This window comes from Perca flavescens, chromosome 18 (genome assembly GCF_004354835.1).
Source record: "Perca flavescens isolate YP-PL-M2 chromosome 18, PFLA_1.0, whole genome shotgun sequence".
In the NCBI taxonomy this organism is placed as follows: Eukaryota; Metazoa; Chordata; class Actinopteri; order Perciformes; family Percidae; genus Perca; species Perca flavescens.
The window spans coordinates 32,163,857-32,185,195 of NC_041348.1; the positions used below are offsets into that span (position 1 = coordinate 32,163,857).

Genomic DNA, 21,339 nt, shown 5'->3' on the forward strand with positions numbered 1-21,339 from the left:
GGCGCTTCTAGGATCAGACCTTTAGGTGGACTCAGCCCCTAATGTGAATGTGTGCCTTGCAAATAGAAGTTATTTTGAGTTTAGAAAATCTGCATCGACTTGAGAGCAAACTAACCATCACCAAACTCCACCAGACTCCATGTAAATAATCAGGGCTTTTAGCATCATAAAACACACTTCATTCAAAGTGGACAGAAACTAAATTAAACCATCAAAAGCCGTCTTGGTTCATCTTTCCACTGTTCCAACAATCACCACTCTGGTTTGGTTGAAATAAACCCTTAATTCACCCATTTACATGTGGAGATATGCTGGCTCTATACACGCTAAAAGTCCTGATTATTTACATGGAGTCTGGTGGAAATATGCTGGCTCTATACACGCTAAAAGTCCTGATTATTTACATGGAGTCTGGTGGAAATATGCTGGCTCTATACACGCTAAAAGTCCTGATTATTTACATGGAGTCTGGTGGAAATATGCTGGCTCTATACACGCTAAAAGTCCTGATTATTTACATGGAGTCTGGTGGAAATATGCTGGCTCTATACACGCTAAAAGTCCTGATTATTTACATGGAGTCTAGTGGAGATATGCTGGCTCTATACACGCTAAAAAAAAAGATATTACTCTTTAACTTAAAGGTCTATCTCTGTAGGGATCCTCCCATAATGTTTCCTAAGAAACAGGGGCGATTCTAGGATCAGAACTTTAGGGGGGCTCAGCCCCTATTGAGAATGTGACACAGTGCCTTGCAAAAGTGTTTACGTTTCAATTTGGGTTCTAATCTGCGCCATGAAATAACTAACTTCTTCTCTGGGACTGACTAACAACGTTAAACTACACAACCGTCTCCTGCTGTCCCTCTGATAGATCAGATAGATATCTGTCATTTCTCTCTCACACACACACACACACACACACACACACAGACACACACACAGACACACACACACACACACACACACACACACACACACACACACACACACACACACACACACACACACACACAGACAGACACTGACACACACACACACACACACACACACACACACACACACACACACACACACACACACACACACACACACACACACACACACACACACAACACACACACACAGACAGACACTGACAGACACTGACACACACACACACACACACACACACACACACACACACACACACACACAGTGTGTTTTTGACTGAATTTGACCCCGTTTTCAAAAAGTTTCTATATCAGAAATTTGAAATTTTAACGTGGATGGTTCCCTACAACACTCTTCACAAGTTAAATAAAAGATCAGTTCACTACTTTCATTGTTTTACAAAATTTATAGCATTGGGGGAAAAAAATTATAAAAGATTGTTGAAAAAAGTGACCAAAACATTGGGAAAAGTGACAAAAGTGTAGAAAAAAAACGGACTAAAATGTTATAAAAAATGTGTGAATTTAAAATTTTGACCCAGAGAAAAACAAAAGTTGCTAGCAGACAGGAAGAACACACAAGGGTTATTCAGTGTGTCATTTTTTTATGATGTGATATTTTTTCTGACATTTTAGAGACCAAACTATTAACTAACAATCCACACATCAAGAATGTAAAAAATAATAATTTTGTAGTCTTAAAATGCTGTTGTCTGTTTTTCCAATCCGCCATTTTGTGTCACAGATTTTTAGTATTGTGGTAATTTTGACAGAACATAATATGAAAATATAAAAAAATATGTTAACACACAGGCTGCCGTAGGCTACATCAGCACATCATCATCAGAGGTTAAATTAACTCCCACTGTTATGTAAAAATATGTGAAAATTAACTGTAATACTCCATTGATCCACAGTGTGGAACTGCAGCAGAAAGCAAGACAGTAACATACAGTATAAAATATACATTTAAATGTGTTAATCTTCAGTTATGTTGTCATAGAACAGATCATCTGCAGAGTCTCTCCCAGTTCAGATTATAATCACAATAAATAAAATCTGGGTGGAGGAGAAGGTGGAGACACTGAGCAGCAGCAAAGTAGTCCGGTCACTGCCACCTGATGAATAGAATAGATCTTTTTTGTCATTTTTTTTCAACAACAAAACACAGTTTAGCAGCTCTCAACATGACAGTTAAATCACAGACAAACAGAAATATAAAATGTACAATAGTAAAAACTCCCAATAGTAAAGAAATGGGAGCGCGAGCTGAGCCCTGAGGGGAACGTAATTAATTGGGAGACAGTTTGAGACAACATTTCCCACTGTTCCAAGAAGCCATAGGACATATTGGACTCCTCAGAAGAGATACGTCTCTAGAGTCATTCCTACTCCCTATTGCACATTCTGTCAACCTTAACAAACTGGAACTTTCCTGCACATGGCCTGGCAGTGTGAATGTGCATGAGTTCTGGAATCAAACAACATCAATAATATATGATGTGATAGGATGTTGAATTCCTACTGACCTGATTGTTTTGTTACTTAATGATGACTCTAAATTACAACTTCTTGGGAGACAAAAGAAAATGGCTAGCTGGCTCAACCGCAACCAAGAAAATGACAGCTCAGCACTGGCTTCCCCCCCACACTCGCTTTGTATAAAACAGTAGTTGGCGTATTTTCTGGACATAGCTATGCTGGAGCTCTCTACGTACGCTCTCTACGTAGCGTCAGTTGTTTACGTTCCTTTCAGTCAGAGTCAATCAGAGTATGATCCCCGAAGAAAAAGGCAATGTTGTTTACGGATAGGATCATTTTAGAGCATTTTTTTCAATAATGTACCCCATTTGAATTGTTTTCTTTTAGGCCGAGTACACCCTGACCAGCGGTAGATTTACCAAACAACAGCCATGTCACTGAAAAACATTGAAATGATGATGAAAAAAGGCAACAAAAACTTTAACAAAAACTTGGAAAAAGTCAGTAGAAAGAAGGAAGTATGGAAGGAAGGAAGGAAGGAAGGAAGGATGGATGGAAGGAAGGGAGGGAGGGAAGAAAGGGAGGGAGGAAGGAAGGAAGGAGGGAAGGAGGGAAGGAAGGAGGTTGAAAATAGTGACAAAAAGCGACAAAAACTTTTAAAACCGTGACAAACTCTGATGTGATAGGAGGTCGAATTCCTACTGACCCTATTGTTTTGTTACTTAATGACGACTCTAAATTACACCTGCTTGGGAGACAGAAGAAAATTTGGCTAGCCGGCTCAACCGCAACCAAGAAAATGACAGCTCAGCGCTGTATAAAACAGTGGTTGACGTATTTTCTGGACATAGTTACTAGAGGTGTGAATCTTCACTGATCTTCTGATTCCATTACGATTATCATGTCTTCGATTCAATATCACGATGCGCCAAATAAATGTTTCTCTTAAAGCCAGGTAGGATATTTAATTCACAGCTTTTCAAGTTTCAAAAACCAAACATTCTGCAGTGCTCTAATACTAAATAAACAGGATACATAAAACTATACAGCACTGAGCACATGGCACCTCCTGAATGTGCAAAACATACCAGAATATGTAAACAGAAATGTTGTTAGGCCTACATTACATTCAATTGTAAACCGAAATAATCAATTATGAGCCGGCCGATTATCGATGCAGCATCGTCCATGTCCACGATTCGATGCATCGATTATTTAATTTATTTCAACACCTCTAGTAGTTATGCTGGAGCTCTCTAAAGCAAGGATTAACAAAGCCAAGTCATCTACTATAGACCTATGGAAAGGTGCAGCAGCACAGGTATCAGTCCTAAAGAACTCAGTATCACAACAAGTAGAGGAGAGTGATTAGGCAAGCTGTGATTTCTGTTTTCTTGTATATTAGTTTGTTTTGTTTTCCCCAAGACCGCAGAGGGTGGGAGAGGGTTTTGGTTCTACTTTGATTGTATTTGTTTGTTCTCTATGTTCTATGTTCAAAAATATAAAAATAATAAAAAATTGATCATTAAAAAAAAAATGTAAATAGTAAAATAGAAAATAATAAAATAGAAAATTTAAATAGTAAAATATAACAATCAAGATAAATAAACACAATGAGATAAACATACCATTATTGTTATAGAAGAAGACAACAGAAGAGATAAACCCCTTTCTGTTTTCTTTTGCGTGTTCACATCAATCACTCAATCTATTTGAAGGTTAACAGGAAATACTGGACCTTTGGAATTTCAGTTTTTGGAGCAATAGGTATCGGACACGAGGGAATTCTTTAAAACTTTACCCTAGAACATGCCTATCTGAAAAAAGAAAGAATTCTTTCACGCTCTGTGCGGTAAAATCATGGAACGAGCTTCCAGAAGAAGTTGTGCATTCCCCTTCAATTCATTCTTTTAAGAATAGGTTAGATGCATTTTGCCAGTCAAAAGGTGTAAAGTATAATTTTAAAGCTTGTCAGTAATTTATGTAACTTATTTATGAATTGTTAGAAAGTTTAAATCATGAAATTAATGTGTTTTATGAAAACAACATGTTAAAATGTGAATATATATTTGTATTGTGTTGCTTGAGTCTGGAATAGAGGATTTTATATCCTGTACCAGAATTATTTTCAATAAATTTCAATACATTTGTTTTGATACTGTTTAGTTCAATAGACCTTTTTCACGGCAAAGATGTTGACATGTCATAGTAGGAAAAGCACAGGTGTATTCAAAACCATACATGATGGCTGCATTCCACTTAGGAGAGGTCCTGGTATTAAACCATTACTGATGGCTGCATTCCACTTAGGAGAGGTCCTGGTATTGTGCATGCTGACTCACTGAAATAGCTTACTGGGACACTTGATGGAACTGAGCCATCGTTAAGGTTATCAATCTCAGCTGTGCTTTTCCTACTATGACAAGTCAAAATGTCTGCTGTGAAAAAGTTCCATACTGCTGAAACCAGCGTGGACAAAATTCAACTCTACTTACAACAAAGTCTCCAAACTACAGAGTGGATTCTCCTTCAGATCACACAGCAGTTTCACGTCTGAATCCTGCAGGTTGTTTCCTCTCAGGTCCAGCTCTCTCAGATGGGAGGGGTTGGACTTCAGAGCTGAGGCCAGAGAAGCGCAGTTCATCTCTGACAAACTGCACCAACTCAATCTAAATAGAGAAGAAATTATTTTGATAAAAATCTATTTCTAATCCAATCACATTTGTTCAGGTTTTAAATACAGTACAGGCCAAAAGTTTGGACACACCTTCTCATTCAATGTGTTTCCTTTTATTTTCATGACTTTTTACATTGTAGATTCTCACTGAAGGCATCAAAACTATGAATGAACACATATGGAATTATGTACTTAACAAAAAAGTGTGAAATAACTGAAAACATGTCTTATATTTTAGATTCTTCAAAGTAGCCACCCTTTGCTTTTTTTGATAACTCTGCAAACCCTTGGTGTTCTCTCAATGAGCTTCATGAGGTAGTCACCTGAAATGGTTTTACCTTCACAGGTGTGCTTTGTCAGGGTTAATTTGTGGAATTTTTTCCCTTATTAATAAAAAAGCAAAGGGTGGCTACTTTGAAGAATCTAAAATATAAGACATGTTTTCAGTTATTTCACACTTTTTTGTTAAGTACATAATTCCATATGTGTTCATTCATAGTTTTGATGCCTTCAGTGAGAATCTACAATGTAAATAGTCATGAAAATAAAAAGGAAACACATTGAATGAGAAGGTGTGTCCAAACTTTTGGCCTGTACTGTACGTAGCTCAACTTCACAAGGGTTTCTTGCAGCATGATATAGCAGAGGTCTTTGCAAGGCAGCTTATGTCAGACAAATTCATTACTTGGCAAAAAAGAACATGTGCACAACAAATGTTTAAGTCAGTAGTTGGCTAAATGTTTTCACCAGGGCCTCTCTTTTAGATTACAAAAAATTGACTTAAAACTTTTTTCCACAATTTTAATTAGGAAAATATTCAACATTTCAGACACATTCTCAAAATAATAATCCAGAGAAACAATGTGACTTAATGACTAAATAAATAAAAGAAATAATAATAACAAAACAATATGTAAAATGGGAATTAAGGGGATAAAAAACATCAATAACATAAAATTGTAATGAGACAAAACAAAATAGTTCTACATAATTCTTGTAAAAGTTCAACTTTAGTTTTGTTCATTTTTTTAGGTGTCTATCAGTTTGAGAGACTTAATACATATTCCTTGAATTCACACAAAAAACTGAAGTTAGGGGTAACATTTGTTGTTTTGCATTTATGCAAGTAGAATTTGTCAAATAAAACCAATAAGTTTACTATTTTTAAATTAAATTTGGATATTATGATTAGTTTTACACAACATATATAATCCATAATTTGAGTCCAAAAGGTAATTGAATGTAAACAATAGTAGATATTGTAGTGAAGTACATTTGTTTTAGATTCTGGTTCATCATTGCAAAACCTGCATTTGTTTTCAATATTTAAGAATTTAGAGAAACTTAAGTGAACTTAATCATATCAAAACGTGAGTTTTGTGTATTATTACATCCTTAAAATGTATTCATTAAAACATACACACACCTACCAGTAAAATAAGTTCCTGTATGACAGTGTGGAGTGTGTCAGTGGCTCTATTGGCATTGAATGACACCAAAAGAATACCTAACTACTCCAACCCTTTACTGACCTCAGAGTTTCCAGTCCACAGTTTGGACTCTCCAGGAAATCACACAGAAGCTTAACTCCTGAATCCTGCAGCTTGTGACTGTAGCTCAGGTCCAGCACTCTCAGATGGGAGGGGTTGGACTTCAAAGCTGAGACCAGAGAATTACAGCTGATCTCTGACAACCTGCAGACACTCAATCTGTAAGAAAATACATGTTGTATTCAACAATACATTTACCAAAAGAGCCATCATTCATAAGTTAACATTACTGGGTCCTAATCAATTAGTTTTTGAGTAGAATCACCATTTAGCACCTATTCACATCAGCAGTACATAAACTAAAGTACTAAACTTGCCATTCAAATACCATTTTCTTGTTTCTGCTAGCCTTCCACAATGTTACTGCTGCATAGCTTTCTGATTTCACAAACTACGGAGCAGCCCAAGGCCAAAATAACATATAACAGTATATAACAGTATATACTATTATATAGTATATCAGAAAAATGAAACCAACATGGAAGTGCTAAAAACAGCAGTTCCGCGAATGGCAACTTCAGGCTGGCTCTGAAAGTTAGTCAATGCCCATGGACCCCATGTTAAAATGCCCAAACTAAACACTTTTTCTGAAGTAAGACTTTGCCTCTTTGTGCTCTAGGCTTCATCCAGCCAGTCTCTGCTCCATCCACACTCCACCTCTTTGCCAATTCTTTAGGTTAGCCAGGAGTTAGACAGTGCCAGGCAATGCTAGGATGGCGGAGACGCCCAAATAAAGTTTACAACAGCTCTTCAGAAGCCTGTGAGTGACGTCACAGGAACCACATCCATATTTTATACTATGACACACACACACACACACACACACACACACACACACACACACACACACACACACACACAAAGCTAGACAGAACAAGACAAACAGAGAACTGACCCCAGAGTTTCCAGTCTACAGTTTGGATTTTCCAGTCCAGCAGACAGCAGCTTCATTCCTGAATCCTGCAGACGGTTGTTGCTCAGGTCCAGTTCTTTAAGATGGGAGGGATCGAACTTAAGAGCAGAGGCCACAACTTCAAAGTGAGTGTCTGACAGCTCACAGTTATGAAGTCTGTGAATACAGATAAATGTAAAATATGTTACCACAGTTCATTGACACATACTACCAACAATATTATGATACTAAGTTAATAGAATATCAACAAGGTATCTCTTTAATTGAAGTTCCTTTGGCAAATTTCAATTAAGGACACAAAGGAGGATATCCATAAGGTGAAAAGTAAACTCTGAAATCTGACATCTTTTATTCAATCGAAAGTCACAGGAGTTGTAATTCCACCATTGGGCGCACTGCGAACTTCCTGGTGGGTGCCACAGTCAGCTACAATAATTTGTTCCTCCATTTTTGATTCAACAACATCAAGACATCTAGACTAGGTAAACCTAGCCCGATCTGCTGGGGGTTTGATTTCTCCCTGCAGCTCAGGCTGGAAACCTGTACGTTTATCTATCCTGCTTCCGTTACAAATGTTGATGCTGCTGTCGCTGCTACGTCACCTTGATCGTTGGTCTGATTGATTGAAGGACTATCCAGTTGCGTACAGAGTCATTTGAACTATGTGGGTTGATTACTCCTCTTGTGCAGAGAAAATACAGAGCAGACTCCCCAGACTAATGTTCAATCTTAAAAGACTGAGCTTGGTCTGATGATAGCCAGACTAGAAGATATCAAGAGAATCTAAACGGCAATAGGCTTTCATGGCATAGCATCACATGAGTTTGTTGCGCAAGTTGAAACATTTGTTTATATTCTCGAATATACATACAATTTGTGTTACCCAGCGCAAATTTGAATCTATGCATTGACTTTGAATGTAACAGTGTCAGGTCTAACATTTGCTATGCGTTTGGTGTGATCACACTATAATTCTACATTGATTCATTTTGTCAATAACAATGCATGCACTCACACAGCTTTTCTGCAGTTCCTCACAGCTGGGATCAGTCTCAGTTGTCCCTCCTCTGATGTGTTGTACTTCCTTAGGTCCAACTCATCCAGAACCTCCCCTGACATCTGCAGCATGTAGGCCAGAGCTGAGCAGTGGATCCCAGAGAGTTCCTTCTGTGATCTGCTCCCTGACTTCAGGAACTCTTGAATCTCCTGATGTATTGTTTGGTCGTTCATCTCCAACAAACAGTGGAAGATGTTCATGCTTCTGTCAGGAGAGATTACATTGTCCATGTTCATCTTCTTCAGGTTGTTGATGGCTGTTTGGATGATTTCTAGTCTGTTTTCCGACTGACCCAGCAGGCCTCCTAAGAGTCTCTGGTTGGACTCAAGAGCCAGGCCATGAAGGAACCGAACAAACAGGTCCAGGTGGCCATTTTTACTTTTCAGGGATTTTTCTGTGGCTCTCTTCAGGAAGTCATCCAGAGTTGAGACAGTGTATGTATAATAATAACGAAGATCTTGGTCGTGATCATTGTATCGATCATCGTATCGATCTTCGTATTGATCGTCTTGGTCGTAATCATCGTCTCGATCGTCGTCTCGATCGTCGTCTCGATCGTCGTCTCGATCGTCGTCTCGATCGTCATCTCGATCGTCGTCTCGATCGTCTCGGTCATAATCATCGTATCGATCGTCGTCTCGATCGTCGTCTCGATCGTCGTCTCGATCGTCGTCTCGATCGCCGCCTCGATCGCCGCCTCGATCGCCCTCGGTCATAATCGCCGCCTCGATCGCCGCCTCGTCGCCGTCGTCGATCGTCGCCTAAATCGTCGTCGCCTCGATCGTCGTCTCGATCGTCGTCTCGATCGTCTCGGTCATAATCATCGTATCGATCGTCGTCTCGATCGTCGTCTCGATCGTCGTCTCAATCGTCGTCTCGATCGTCGTCGCCGCCTCGATCGCCGCTCGATCGCCGCCTCGATCGCCGCCTCTCGCCGCCCGGATCGCCCCCGTCATAATCATCGTATCGATCGTCGTCTCGATCGTCGTCTCGATCGTCTTGGTCGTAATTATCGTATCGATCATCGTATTGATCATCGTATTGATCATCTTGGTCATAATCATCGTATCGATCATCGTATTGATCATCGTATTGATCATCTTGGTCGTAATCATCGTATCGATCATCGTATCGAACATCCTGTTCACGGTAACGATGCTGATTCAGCGATAATTTAGCCTCTCTTTCCCCCAGGAAAGGGACCAGTACCTTTTCCATTCTGTTTGTGTAACAGTGGAAAATGTAGACTGCCGCCAGAAACTCCTGAATGCTCAGATGAATGAAGCTGTAGACTTTTTTTCCCCCAAAGATCACACTCTCTGTTTTAAAGATCTCTGTACAAACTCCTGAGTACACCGAGGCCTCTGTGACATCCAGACCACAGCGCTCCAGGTCTTCTTGGTAGAACATGATGTTTCCTTTCTTCAGCTCTTCAAACGCCAGCCTCCCCAGCTTCAGAAGAACTTCCCCGTCAGCCTCCGTCAGCTCCTGTGGACTCGTCTCTTGTCCCTCAGCATACTTCTGCTTCTTCCTCTTTGTCTGAACCAGCAGGAAGTGTGAGTACATGTCAGTCAGGGTCTTAGGCAGCTCTCCTCTCTGGTCTGTAGTCAACATGTGGTCCAGAACTGTAGCAGTGATCCAGCAGAAGACTGGGATCAGACACATGATGTGGAGGCTCCTGGAGGTCTTGATGTGGGAGATGATTCTGCTGGACAGCTCTTCATCACTGAATCTCTTCCTGAAGTACTCCTCCTTCTGGTCGTCAGTGAAGCCTCGTACTTCTGTTACCCTGTCAACACACGCAGGAGGGATCTGATTGGCTGCTGCAGGTCGGGAAGTTATCCAGACGAGAGCCGAGGGAAGCAGCTTCCCCTTGATCAGGCTTCTCAACAGCACGTTGACCGATGACTTCTGTGTGACATCAGATACAACCTCCTGCCTGTTCTGAAAATTCATTGAAAGTCTGCTTTCATCCAGGCCGTCAAAGATAAAGAGAACTTTAGAGCCAGCGAGCTGCTCTGCTGGGACCTTCTGTAATGTTGGATGGAAAACATGGAGGAGCTTGAGAAGACTGTACTGCTCATCCTTGACCAAGTTTAGCTCCCTGAATGCAAGAGGAATCACCAGACTGATATCTTGGTTTTCCAAACCCTCAGCCCAGTCCAGACAGAACTTCTGCACTGAGAAGGTTTTTCCAACGCCAGCAACGCCGCACGTCAGAACGACTCTGATGTGTTTCTGTTGGCCAGGTAAGGCTTTAAAGATGTCGTGACACTTGATTGGAGAGTTATGGAGGATCTTCATCTTGGAATTTGTTTCAAGCTGCCAAACCTCGTGTTGGGTGTTAACCTCTTCACTCTGTCCCTCTGAGATGTACATCATAACGTACACCTTCTTGAGGTGGGTTTTACTTCCCGTTTCATTAGTTCCTTCAGCCACACGTTCAAATCTGCTTTTCAGACTGATTTTTTGTTCAACTGACACCTCCTGCTGACCACGATCTATTGGACGAGAAGGAAAAATGTGAGACCAAAAGAAAAATGTTTTGAGAATCTGATGATTATTTTTTAGGGCCTACAGAATTCAAGTCACAATAAACATAGGGGTTTAAATGTTATATTTGTACAAATCTTAAATGTCTATCATAGAATAGATCTTATTGTCATTGCTTTCAACAACGAAAAACAGATTAGCAGCTCTCAATATGACAGTTAAATTACAAACAAACAAAATAAAAATATAAACTCACAACAAAATAGAAAATATAAATAGTAAAATGTAACAATCAAGATAAATGAGGTGGCACTATATACACATAATATTATTGCACTTCCAATTAGTTTATTGCACACAAGTCTTTATAGAGGAAGTAGATGGAGAGGAGGGTTTGTGCTTTTGACTGCCTGGGGGAAAAAGCTGTTTTTCAGTCTGTTGGTTCTGGATCTGATTGTCCTGTATCTTTTTCCAGAGGGTACGGGAGAGAACAGGTGATGTCCAGCGTGAGTGGGGTTCTTTATGATACAGCTGGCTTTCTTTTGGAGTCGGCCAGTGAATATGTCTCTGAGGGAGGGTAGTGTTGTCCCGATGACACGCTCTGCTGCCTTCACCAACCGCTGACCTTCAGTGCTCAGCTGATTGTGAAGCGACTGGGATGAGGATCAGCACCTCTAAATCTAAGAACATGGTTCTCAGCCAGAAAATGATGTAGTGCCAGGTAGGGAATTAGTCCTTACCCCAAGTGAAAGAGTTCAAGTACTTTGTGGTTTTGTTCATGATTGAGGGGAGAATGGAGTGGGAGATTGGCCAATCGGAGCAGCATGCGGTATACTGCATTTGCTTTACTGCACTGTTGTGGCAAAATAGAGCTGTGTGGAAAGGCAAAGCTCTCAATCTATGGGTCAATTTTTGTTTATACTCTATTTATGACCACTACTATGTTCATAAAGGCTGGGTCATGACCAAAAGAACAAGTTTGGGGGTACAAGCGGCCAAAATTGTTTTTTCTCAGGACAGTGTCTGGCGTCTCTTAGGGCTTTCACAGCTGCCTAATTTTTTTGTGTTGTGCTTTGCCAGAAGCTCCTCCAAAGCATGCTGAAGGAGGGTCTGGCTACTCCACATAGCATTCGGGGATGGGAGGAAAACATGCTCTGGTTTAATGGCATTTCTTTAAACCAATCAGAATCGTCATGGGTGGTGCTAAACTCCGCACAGAGCCGCTGCAAAATAGTTGTGCAAGAGAAAACAAAGAAAGTGGAAGGAAACGGAAAAGACATGCATCCAGCGGAATTCCTGCACCGGAGCAATCCCAGAAGTGGAACATGAAGGATAAAGTGCAGTTTGTTTGGGTAGGTGTGAATGCAGCAAGTGTGAATGCAGCAATTGCACTCAGATGCACCCTTACGCAGACCAAACAAGCACACGGACAACTCCTTGAAGAGGTTGTCTCGGTCAAACAAGCTGCCGCTAAAGTTGGAGACAAATGCTGGCAGAGCAGAGCGAAGTATCCGTGAGCAGAGCAGACGTAGAAAAATTGTTTGCAAAACAATGTCTGAAAAATGATTTCAAAGAAATGAGCAGGTTTGACCATGGAGACAACCAGAACACAGGACGTTTTTCCTATATTTCCTGTACTATCATGATCCCATCCCAGACCAATAAACTGAGTGAACGTTCTTAACATTCTTGTGTGGTTTGTAATGACGCATTTTGGTTCGCTTAGATTTTTCCGTGTGAAACAAAACTAAACCAAGGGGAAATCGCTCCAAGTTTACAAAGTCATCAACTGATTCGGACCAAAGCAAACCAACTACAGGTGTAAAAACGCCCTCAGTCACCTGTAAGGAGCTCGGAGTAGAGCCGCTGCTCCTTTGTGTGGAAAGCAGCCAGCTAAGGTGGTTTGGGCATCTGGTAATGATGCCCCCTGGACACCTCCCTAGGAAGGTGTTCCAGGCGGTGGGAGGAGGCCTCGGGGAAGACCCAGGACTAAGTGGATAGACTATATCTCAACCCTGGCCTGGGAACGCCCAAGGAATGCTCATGGAAAGGGAAGTTGGGGGTCCCCTGCTGGAGCTGCTGCCCCTGCGACCCGAGCCCGGATAAGGAGATGACCATGGTTGGATGGTGCACAAAACAACAAATAAACCAAGAAGAATCATTTTTTCACACATTGTAAAAAACGCCATGCCCCTGTGCATGCATTCCCATTATGTATCCACTGTGCCTGATCACGCTCCCTGCACGTGCACTCTGCACATGCACGGAGGAGCAGACATCAGCTGGACTTGACTTTCCGTTACTTATAATGACTGTCATTTATATAGGTTACACAAAGGCCTTCGTGTTTGCTAATCTCTAATTAATAGCTCATTCCATTCTAGTTATTATTATTAGCCATTGATATCGCTCTATGCTCTATTTAGCTTAGGTTTGCCTTTGCTATTGGTCTTTAATTATGTTATGTTAATTAAACTTTCTAAACAGTCTGTATTGCTGTGCTTTGTTGTTTACATAAACCATCTAAACCACAGCCCTGGACTCTGCATCTCCTTTCTCCCACACTCTCACCTGAACATTGAAATAGTGTCCTGACCCGACACCCTGAAGCGATTGTTGCCACACCAATTAAACCATATTTACACATTCTCTCACACACACGATGACTTACTTTGTACAGTGCTGGTCTGACTGACTGTCTGCAGTCCAGCTCTTGTTCCGGATCTGTTGCCAGACGGCTGTTCAACCATGAAAACATGACTCTGTTTAGTTTTGTCTCTGTGGAGATGAACACATTTAGTAAACACATTAGTGGTAGGGAAACAACGACAAACTTCGAGCTACATACTGAAAATGTCAAGTTTTTCAGAAGATGTGGATGGGGCAACAAGGCAGGCTTGCTTAATTATTTTGGGGAATGATGGTAAAGATTTATAAAGAATATGTTTAGGGCATTTCCTCTCTAACTGGGACGTTTTGGGACTGATTGGTGGGATTGCTGTGGACAAAGTACACACGGAGATACACTGGTAAGAGCCAATGAGGTTTAACCATGTATCCAGCTACTGTGTGAAAAGTTCAATACATTTAATATTGTATGGGACATTTTATTTTACGGGGTGCAAATGTTCCACCAAAACAAGTTCCTTCCTGTGACTATTTTGCAGAGCTTAGCAACCCAGAACCCCAGAGTGTTTTTTTCTCCAGCCAGACCTTACTACACAGCGCTGTGAAGATAGGTCTAGCAATGCTAGTTCACAACAAAAACAATCTCTTACTTTGTGTCTGAGGGTCTAGGTTCATTACTGAAGAATGGAGGTTCGTCTTTGGAAAAGTCACTCTTCATGGACAGAGAGCTGGACACTGGAGACTCTGCTCTCCGTCTGTGGGAACAACATGTTTTACACATATCATTAGTACTTAGCAAAAGAAGCAGTTACATGATCTGTATCTCCATATGCATAGGATATAGACACTACCAACAGGCCCTCACACCTAAACAACAAAATAGGTACATTTTCTAGTGACTCCCTAAAATGACAAATATGAACGTTGAACGTATAAACTGTGATACGGCCCATGTTCAATGCATATTCTGCAACAAAACTAAAAGCTACGACTGCAAGGCAAATAGATAATTGGAAGTTTCTGGTCTTGTTTGGTTAGCTTACACTAGAAACCGTTTCCCATAACTCTTTGTGTCTGAGGGTCCAGGTTCATTACTGAAGAATGGAGGTTCGTCTTTGGAAAAGTCACTCTTCATGGACAGAGCGCTGGATAGTGGAGACTCTGCTCTCCGTCTGTGGAAACAAAACGTTTTAAGCCCCTGACACACCAACCTGACGGCTGACCGTCGGCTCCCTGAGGTGCAACAAATGCCTCAGAACACACTGAAGCGAAGCCGTCTTGAGTGTACGTTCTGCGCATGCACAAGACGCAATACAAAAAATGAAAACCGGAAATGACAACGGACAGCTGATAGTAATTGCGGCTTGTCCGAAATACAATCTTGTATTTTATGAAAATAGTTCACTGAAACGTGTTTCTGAAAACATTTTAAGTGGGAAATAGGCCATACAGTTGCTGAATCTGTCTTCATTTCAGATCAACAGTTTAAAAAGATTTTTGTCCGATTTTGAGAGGCGTTCGTCACTTATTCCGCTCGTTATTTCCGGGTTAGGACGCCAACAATCTGATTGGTGGAGTGAGTCCGACTGCCCGCCCTCCGACCCAGCAAGTCAGGTCGACCAAAATGAAGGCCGATGGCTCCTTCGACGGATGACGGCACGGAACACATGGAACAGACTTGAGTCACTCACCGTCCGACGGACGATTATCGGCTTGGTGTGTCAGGGCCATTACACACATCATTAGTAGTTAGAAGAAGTAGCAGTAACATAATCATGATTTGATAATACTTATAACTTTCATTTCTCCTTTAAACAACAAAGCAGGTGGATTTCCAATGAGTCCCAAAACAACAAATATGAGCGATATGGTGCATTCCATTTGTACTCGGAAGTTGAATTTCCAATTCCAAGTCAGAAACTTTAAATGGAACGCCCTCTGAGGTTTTATTCCTGACTCAGAAAAGTCAGATAACCTCACAGTACCCCGCGCAAAGGCAACCTCAAAATCCAACATGGCTGGGCCGTGCATCAACAGTAGTGAAAGCTGTAGTAATATAAAGTTTATTAGCACTTCTCTCTTATTTGTGTCTCATTAAATCAGCTGTACACACAGTCCTGTCCAACTTTTATCTTTGGACGTTGTTACTCTGTTTGCACAAAAAACAGCCTAATGTATTGTTATCAACTGGTATTGCTAGCAATGGCTAAGCAGGACAGAACAAAACTACACTAAAATTCCGACTTTTTTAATGAAACGCACTCAACTTGGGTGTGACATCATTCCCAGCGCTGGCTTCCGACGGACATGGAACACAGGATTAGATTTAGTGCTGTAACACGCCCATGTTCAATGCATTTTCTCAAATAAAACTAAAAGAGCCAAGCCAGCAACTTTGCTTAATTTTTGCATAGCGCCCCTCTAAAACCACTTTAGTTGCACTTTAATTAAAGGTATCTACATAAGAGTGACATAACACTGTCACGTGTCATAAACATTATAAACAAGTCACGTTTTTGACATGACAATTTATGGTTAGGGTTAGGTTTGGGTTAAAACGCAACGCAAATAAAAGGTCTCATCCACACCTGCCTTAGCCTAACAAAAGGCTTAGAGTTCCTGTGTCATGACAGTGTCATGTCACTCTTATGTAGATACCTTCAAGTAAAGGGTTACCATAACTTCTACTAGCTGGTGTCAGATAAGTCTCTACATGACTGAATCTTCTTCAGGTCAGTTTACAAAAGAAACTCTAACTTTGTGGTTGTTGGTCCAGGTTCATCACTGAAGAATGGAGGTTCCTCTTTGGAAAAGTCACTCTTCATGGACAGAGAGCTGGACACTGGAGACTCTGCTCTCCATCTGTGGAAACAACATGTTTCATACACATCATTAGTACTCTAGTACACAAGTACTATATATATGTAATACTCGACATAACTGAATTATCTTTCTTGTAAATATTTCTCTTTAGATCAGTGTTATTCATTGCACAGCTTGCGAGCCTCCTGCGGCTCCCCAAGCTTTAATTTGTGGCTTGCATGGCAGTAAACAATACAGTGATATGATCACGCAGTCAATACAGATATTTCATAAAAACATTAAAAACAAGCAGGGCTATAACATAACCCTAAGGGCCCTATTTTAACGATCTAAGCCCACTGGTGCAGGTGCATTTAGGGCGTGTCCAAATCCACTTTTGCTAGTTTACCAGCCATTTTCATATTATACCAACCTTTGCAGCATGCTGAGCCTTTTTGGTAAGGTTCCTAGGAAATCTCAGCCAGAGTAATTAATAGATAGTAATAATTATTATTTGCCCCAAAACAAGTTTCCTTTTTATTTTTAAAGAACTATACAACAAAATGTTTTATTTTTTGCAACTTTCACTGTCTATGTGAATCCCTATGCAGAATTATCAGTAGTAGGCTACCATGAATAGGACAGGATGGGATCATAGAGACACAGCAAGTCCTGTTTTTCACCTTTTATGAGGCAAAAAAAACTAGATAAGGCCCTAAGTCTGCTTTAAAATAATTTATGTTTTAAAAAAATACCCAAAACAGTGCCATTACAAGATGGAAATAAAGACTAGAAAATATATTTTTAACTTGCTCTGCCCTCTAGTTTGTCCAGTCTTTCCAGCTATGCAAAAAAATTGCATATTGTATGTTCAGCGATGGCAGATTGATAAGCAGACATGCTATTTATGACTGGAAGTAACTTTTCATACATTGTGGTAAAAGTGGCTCACCTATTGTTCAGTGTGGCTCTAATGAAAAAAATAGTGAAGACCACTGCTGTCTACTGTCAGTTAGAGTCACTTTCATGTACTTTTTTCTGTTTTGTTTTATTCTCTTCTATTTAAATATTTGAATACATGTTCTGTGTGTGCAGTGTGTGGAGGAGGCTAAAACAGGATTTTATTGTGCAATAAACCGTGAACCAGATTATGTCTCGCGAAAAATAAGGTGTGGCAGATTTGGCAGCTACACCTGATACTTCAGTGTGTCACAAACATTTCTAGTCAACATTTAGGTAAACGAATCAGTAAAGGGCTCTGATCGGGGTCAAAAACATTTGATTAGACATCCCGAGTGACTGACTAAAATAAAATCCTCATGAAATTATACAAGAACAGAGTTGTAGTGACTATCATAATTAAATAACAGATTATTCCACGGATGAGTTTACAACAGAAACAGACTCTTACTTTGTGTCTGAAGGTCCTGTTTTTTTACTGAAGAATGGAGGTTCCTCTTTGGAAAAGTCACTCTTCATGGACAGAGAGTCCTCCTCTTCTTCCAAATCACTCATTTTACCGAATCTGGAATGTAAACAATCTAACAAATCTGATAAAATCAGCAGATTAAATCAAAGGAAGAGTTCTTGCTTTCAGGCTGAGTGTTAACACTCACCCTGCCTGAGACTTCCTGTTATCCTCCTGCTCTGTCGTTCTTCTTCTTCTTGTGAGATTCCGGCAGTGTAGACGCTGCTAAGCCTATTACTGCCCTCCACAGATCAAAAGTTTAACCTAGATTATTACATACAGTCCTGTATCATGCAGGAATTGAAGAACTGTCTTGGATGTCAGTTAATGTTCCTCACTGTGTGCAAACAAACAGAAATTGACAGAAAAAGCCTCAACTCCAAGCCGTGTCAGTTTTACAAACAATACCCTTATTTTCTACACTATATCTTTTACATTCCAGCAAAACATGCTTCACTCGAGACTCCCACATTCACACGAGCCAGAAACATTCTTTCCTACAATGCACAAATAATAATTTAACCCACAATGCCCCAACCTCAATCTACACAGTTTAACTCTACGAGACAGAGATGTACAGAAGCATATTTTCATAACTTTAGGTTGTATAAAAAAGTGTCTACCCCTGACTTATTTTTCCCACCCCCTCTGCCATTCTTTTGTTACACCCTCTTTAATTCTTTCTCTCATTTCCACTCTGCCCAATGATAGATGGATATCTACTACTCTTCTTAGACTCTCCTTTGCAATGAGGACCATCTGCTCATTCCCCCTCACCCGAGCATTTTTTTAGATCAATTATTTTATTGTTTTTTACATTTTTATCATACTGAACAGACAAATACAATTGAACAAGAACAAAAACCATCTCCCACCCCCCACCCTCTGCGGCCTTGAGGAAAACAAAACAAACAATAATAAAAAAATTAAAAATATCACACTTTGCCTAGTCACTCTCCTCTAATTCTTGTGACGCCGAGGTCACCAGAACTGATACCCGTGCTGCTGCGCTTTTCCACAGGTCTATAGTCGATGAATTGGCTTTGTTAATCCTTGCTAAACACACACCTAAAATGTCATTTAGAATGTCTGGACGAGCTTTAGATTTTCCTACCCTTAAAGTTTCTAGAGCAGCTGCAGAATCTGAACGGATGATGACTTCTCTAAATCTGGCTTCCTCAATCCACCATAGAGCCCATAATATTTCCATTAAATCAGCAGTGAGAACAGAGCTTCCATTAGAAATGCATCGGCAAATCTTTACCCAAACTGCTCCACATACACCGCAAACCCAGCTCTCCCACTAACTTGATCTCTAGATGCATCTGTAAAAACAATCAAAGTGCACTCACTGATTAAATTAAGATATTCCATTATTTTTGGAGTCACCTCCGGCTTTTTCCTGAAGAAAACCAAGATCAATATTAAATTCCAGCAGGACCCAATAGGGCATAGCTAACCATCTTGTATGCTCTACACTACGTTACCTCTCTGTTCCAATCCCAGCTTCCTAGCCCCATGATTTACATTGACAAAACAATTATTCAGTGTGCCGATGTGCTGCAATAGCAGCAATCGTCAGAATGACTAATATCCCCCGTACTTAATATTATTCCGCCACATTTTTGTTCTGCTACTAGTCACGGAGAGTTGCCAACACATGCACACAAAATACATTAAAATGTGTGTAATGATCGGGATTGGTGTGCTATGACTTTTCTAAGAGATTTGCCACGCGGTTTTCACAAAATTGACAAAAAAACGCAGCAAAATTTCCCATAGACTTTAATGGGAAATCTTCAGGAAATCGTTTTACATAGCTCAAAACAACCCCTCTTTGGAGCCATACTGTATCGCCAAACTTTAATGTAGAAATATAATTAAAAGTTTAAACCAAAGACAAGACTTTGGCCTTTATTGGACTGAATGGGCATTTTGATATCAAACATGGTTTCTACCAAATCACAGTTTATGTATATGTCCAGTTTTCAGACAGTTTCAGATTTTCCAGTGTGTGTGTATGTGGCCGAAATGTTGAGAGCCAGAGGGGATGACAAAGGGTGAAGCTGCAGTACGATCCTCTGAAACTTTTCCAAACAAATTCTCTCTCCCCTACAGTTTTCACGCTTCATACATCATTGTTGGTCAAAATGTAGGAAATTTTGTTCCGCCGAGACGTAACTATGGAATCCACGGACTTAAACTTTTGGCTCTGTTCATACCAACTGCCAATAGAAATAATGAAAAAAAAAATATCTGGAAGGAGGAAGACAGTTCCCTGCTTGTTACCTGCTCTGTGTCACATCTATTTGACACCACAAACAAAAACCACATCAATGTGTTCGCCAGACTTTTATCTTTTTTGTGATGATAATATGTTTGCTGTTTGGACCCACGTTTTTGAATTACAGAACAAACTTGAGAGGTATAATTATCATTAAATGGACATGTTTGACCCATTCATTAGGGGAAGACAGAGGGTGAAGATGCATTATGATTCTCTGACATTTTTCCAAACAAATTGCTCTCTCCGCTACAGTTTTCCCTCTTCATACACCACGGTGGGTCAAAAATTTGTTCTTTCCATTGTTCAGTTGACCTAAGTAATTGCCTCCACTAATCACAAATAGATATTAGTTTGACATTAGGCCTAGGAAGTGTTGTGTTTGAAAGAGAGGCCTGGTCCAATGAAGATTAACAAAAAGATTTAATAAGAAAATTACATGACAAAAACAAGTTTTACCCTGCAGCGGACTGAAAAGATGCTTCTCCCTTGTGGATTCACATTTTACAGTCCCAAACATTTCTCAGTTTCACAAATATATTCTCTTGAAGTTTTGGGGGCGGTTCCTTGGATGAAAACTCTCTCCATTGGGCCGTCGTCCCCCAAATCCATGTGTTTTGAGGTTACTTCAGTCACAAACAAGATCCTACCATGTGGTTGTCAATTCTTTTCAAGCTACAAGAATAAACATTCTTTTGTTCTAATCTAGTCTGCACGCCAGCAGGGGCTGGTTCCAAGACGGATATGTGGAGAGGCAAATGAAAAAGTAGTCTTGCCAAGCTCAGTTTGAGTAGCCTATGATATACAGTCAAAGATCCTCTATGTGGAAATGAACTGTAATACAATATTCTTCCACAGGGTGGAGCTGCAGCAGAAAGCAAGACAGAAATAGGCATAGATATATCTATAGAAATATACATTTAAATGTCTTAATTTGCAGTTATGTGGTCATAGATAGAACAAATCTACAGTCACTCTGAGTTTAGATTATTTGACTGAATAACAGACAACATAAATCCCAGGTGGAGGCTCAGAGCCGTCCAGATACAACTAC

At 40.3% G+C, this 21,339-nt stretch overlaps 1 protein-coding gene across 1 annotated transcript; it reads right to left on the minus strand.

Annotated features, from left to right (window-relative positions):
• Positions 1-8,564: 8,564 nt before the first annotated feature.
• Positions 8,565-18,091, minus strand: LOC114572801 (protein NLRC3-like). The gene is made up of 7 exons (XM_028604571.1): positions 17,945-18,091; positions 16,489-16,593; positions 14,775-14,903; positions 14,382-14,486; positions 13,775-13,881; positions 9,829-11,111; positions 8,565-9,116 (listed from the first exon to the last, which is right to left on the minus strand). The coding sequence occupies exons 1-7, from the start codon at positions 18,046-18,048 to the stop codon at positions 8,565-8,567; spliced, it is 2,385 nt and encodes a 794-aa protein (XP_028460372.1). The 5' UTR covers positions 18,049-18,091.
• Between the last annotated feature and the right edge of the window lie 3,248 nt (positions 18,092-21,339).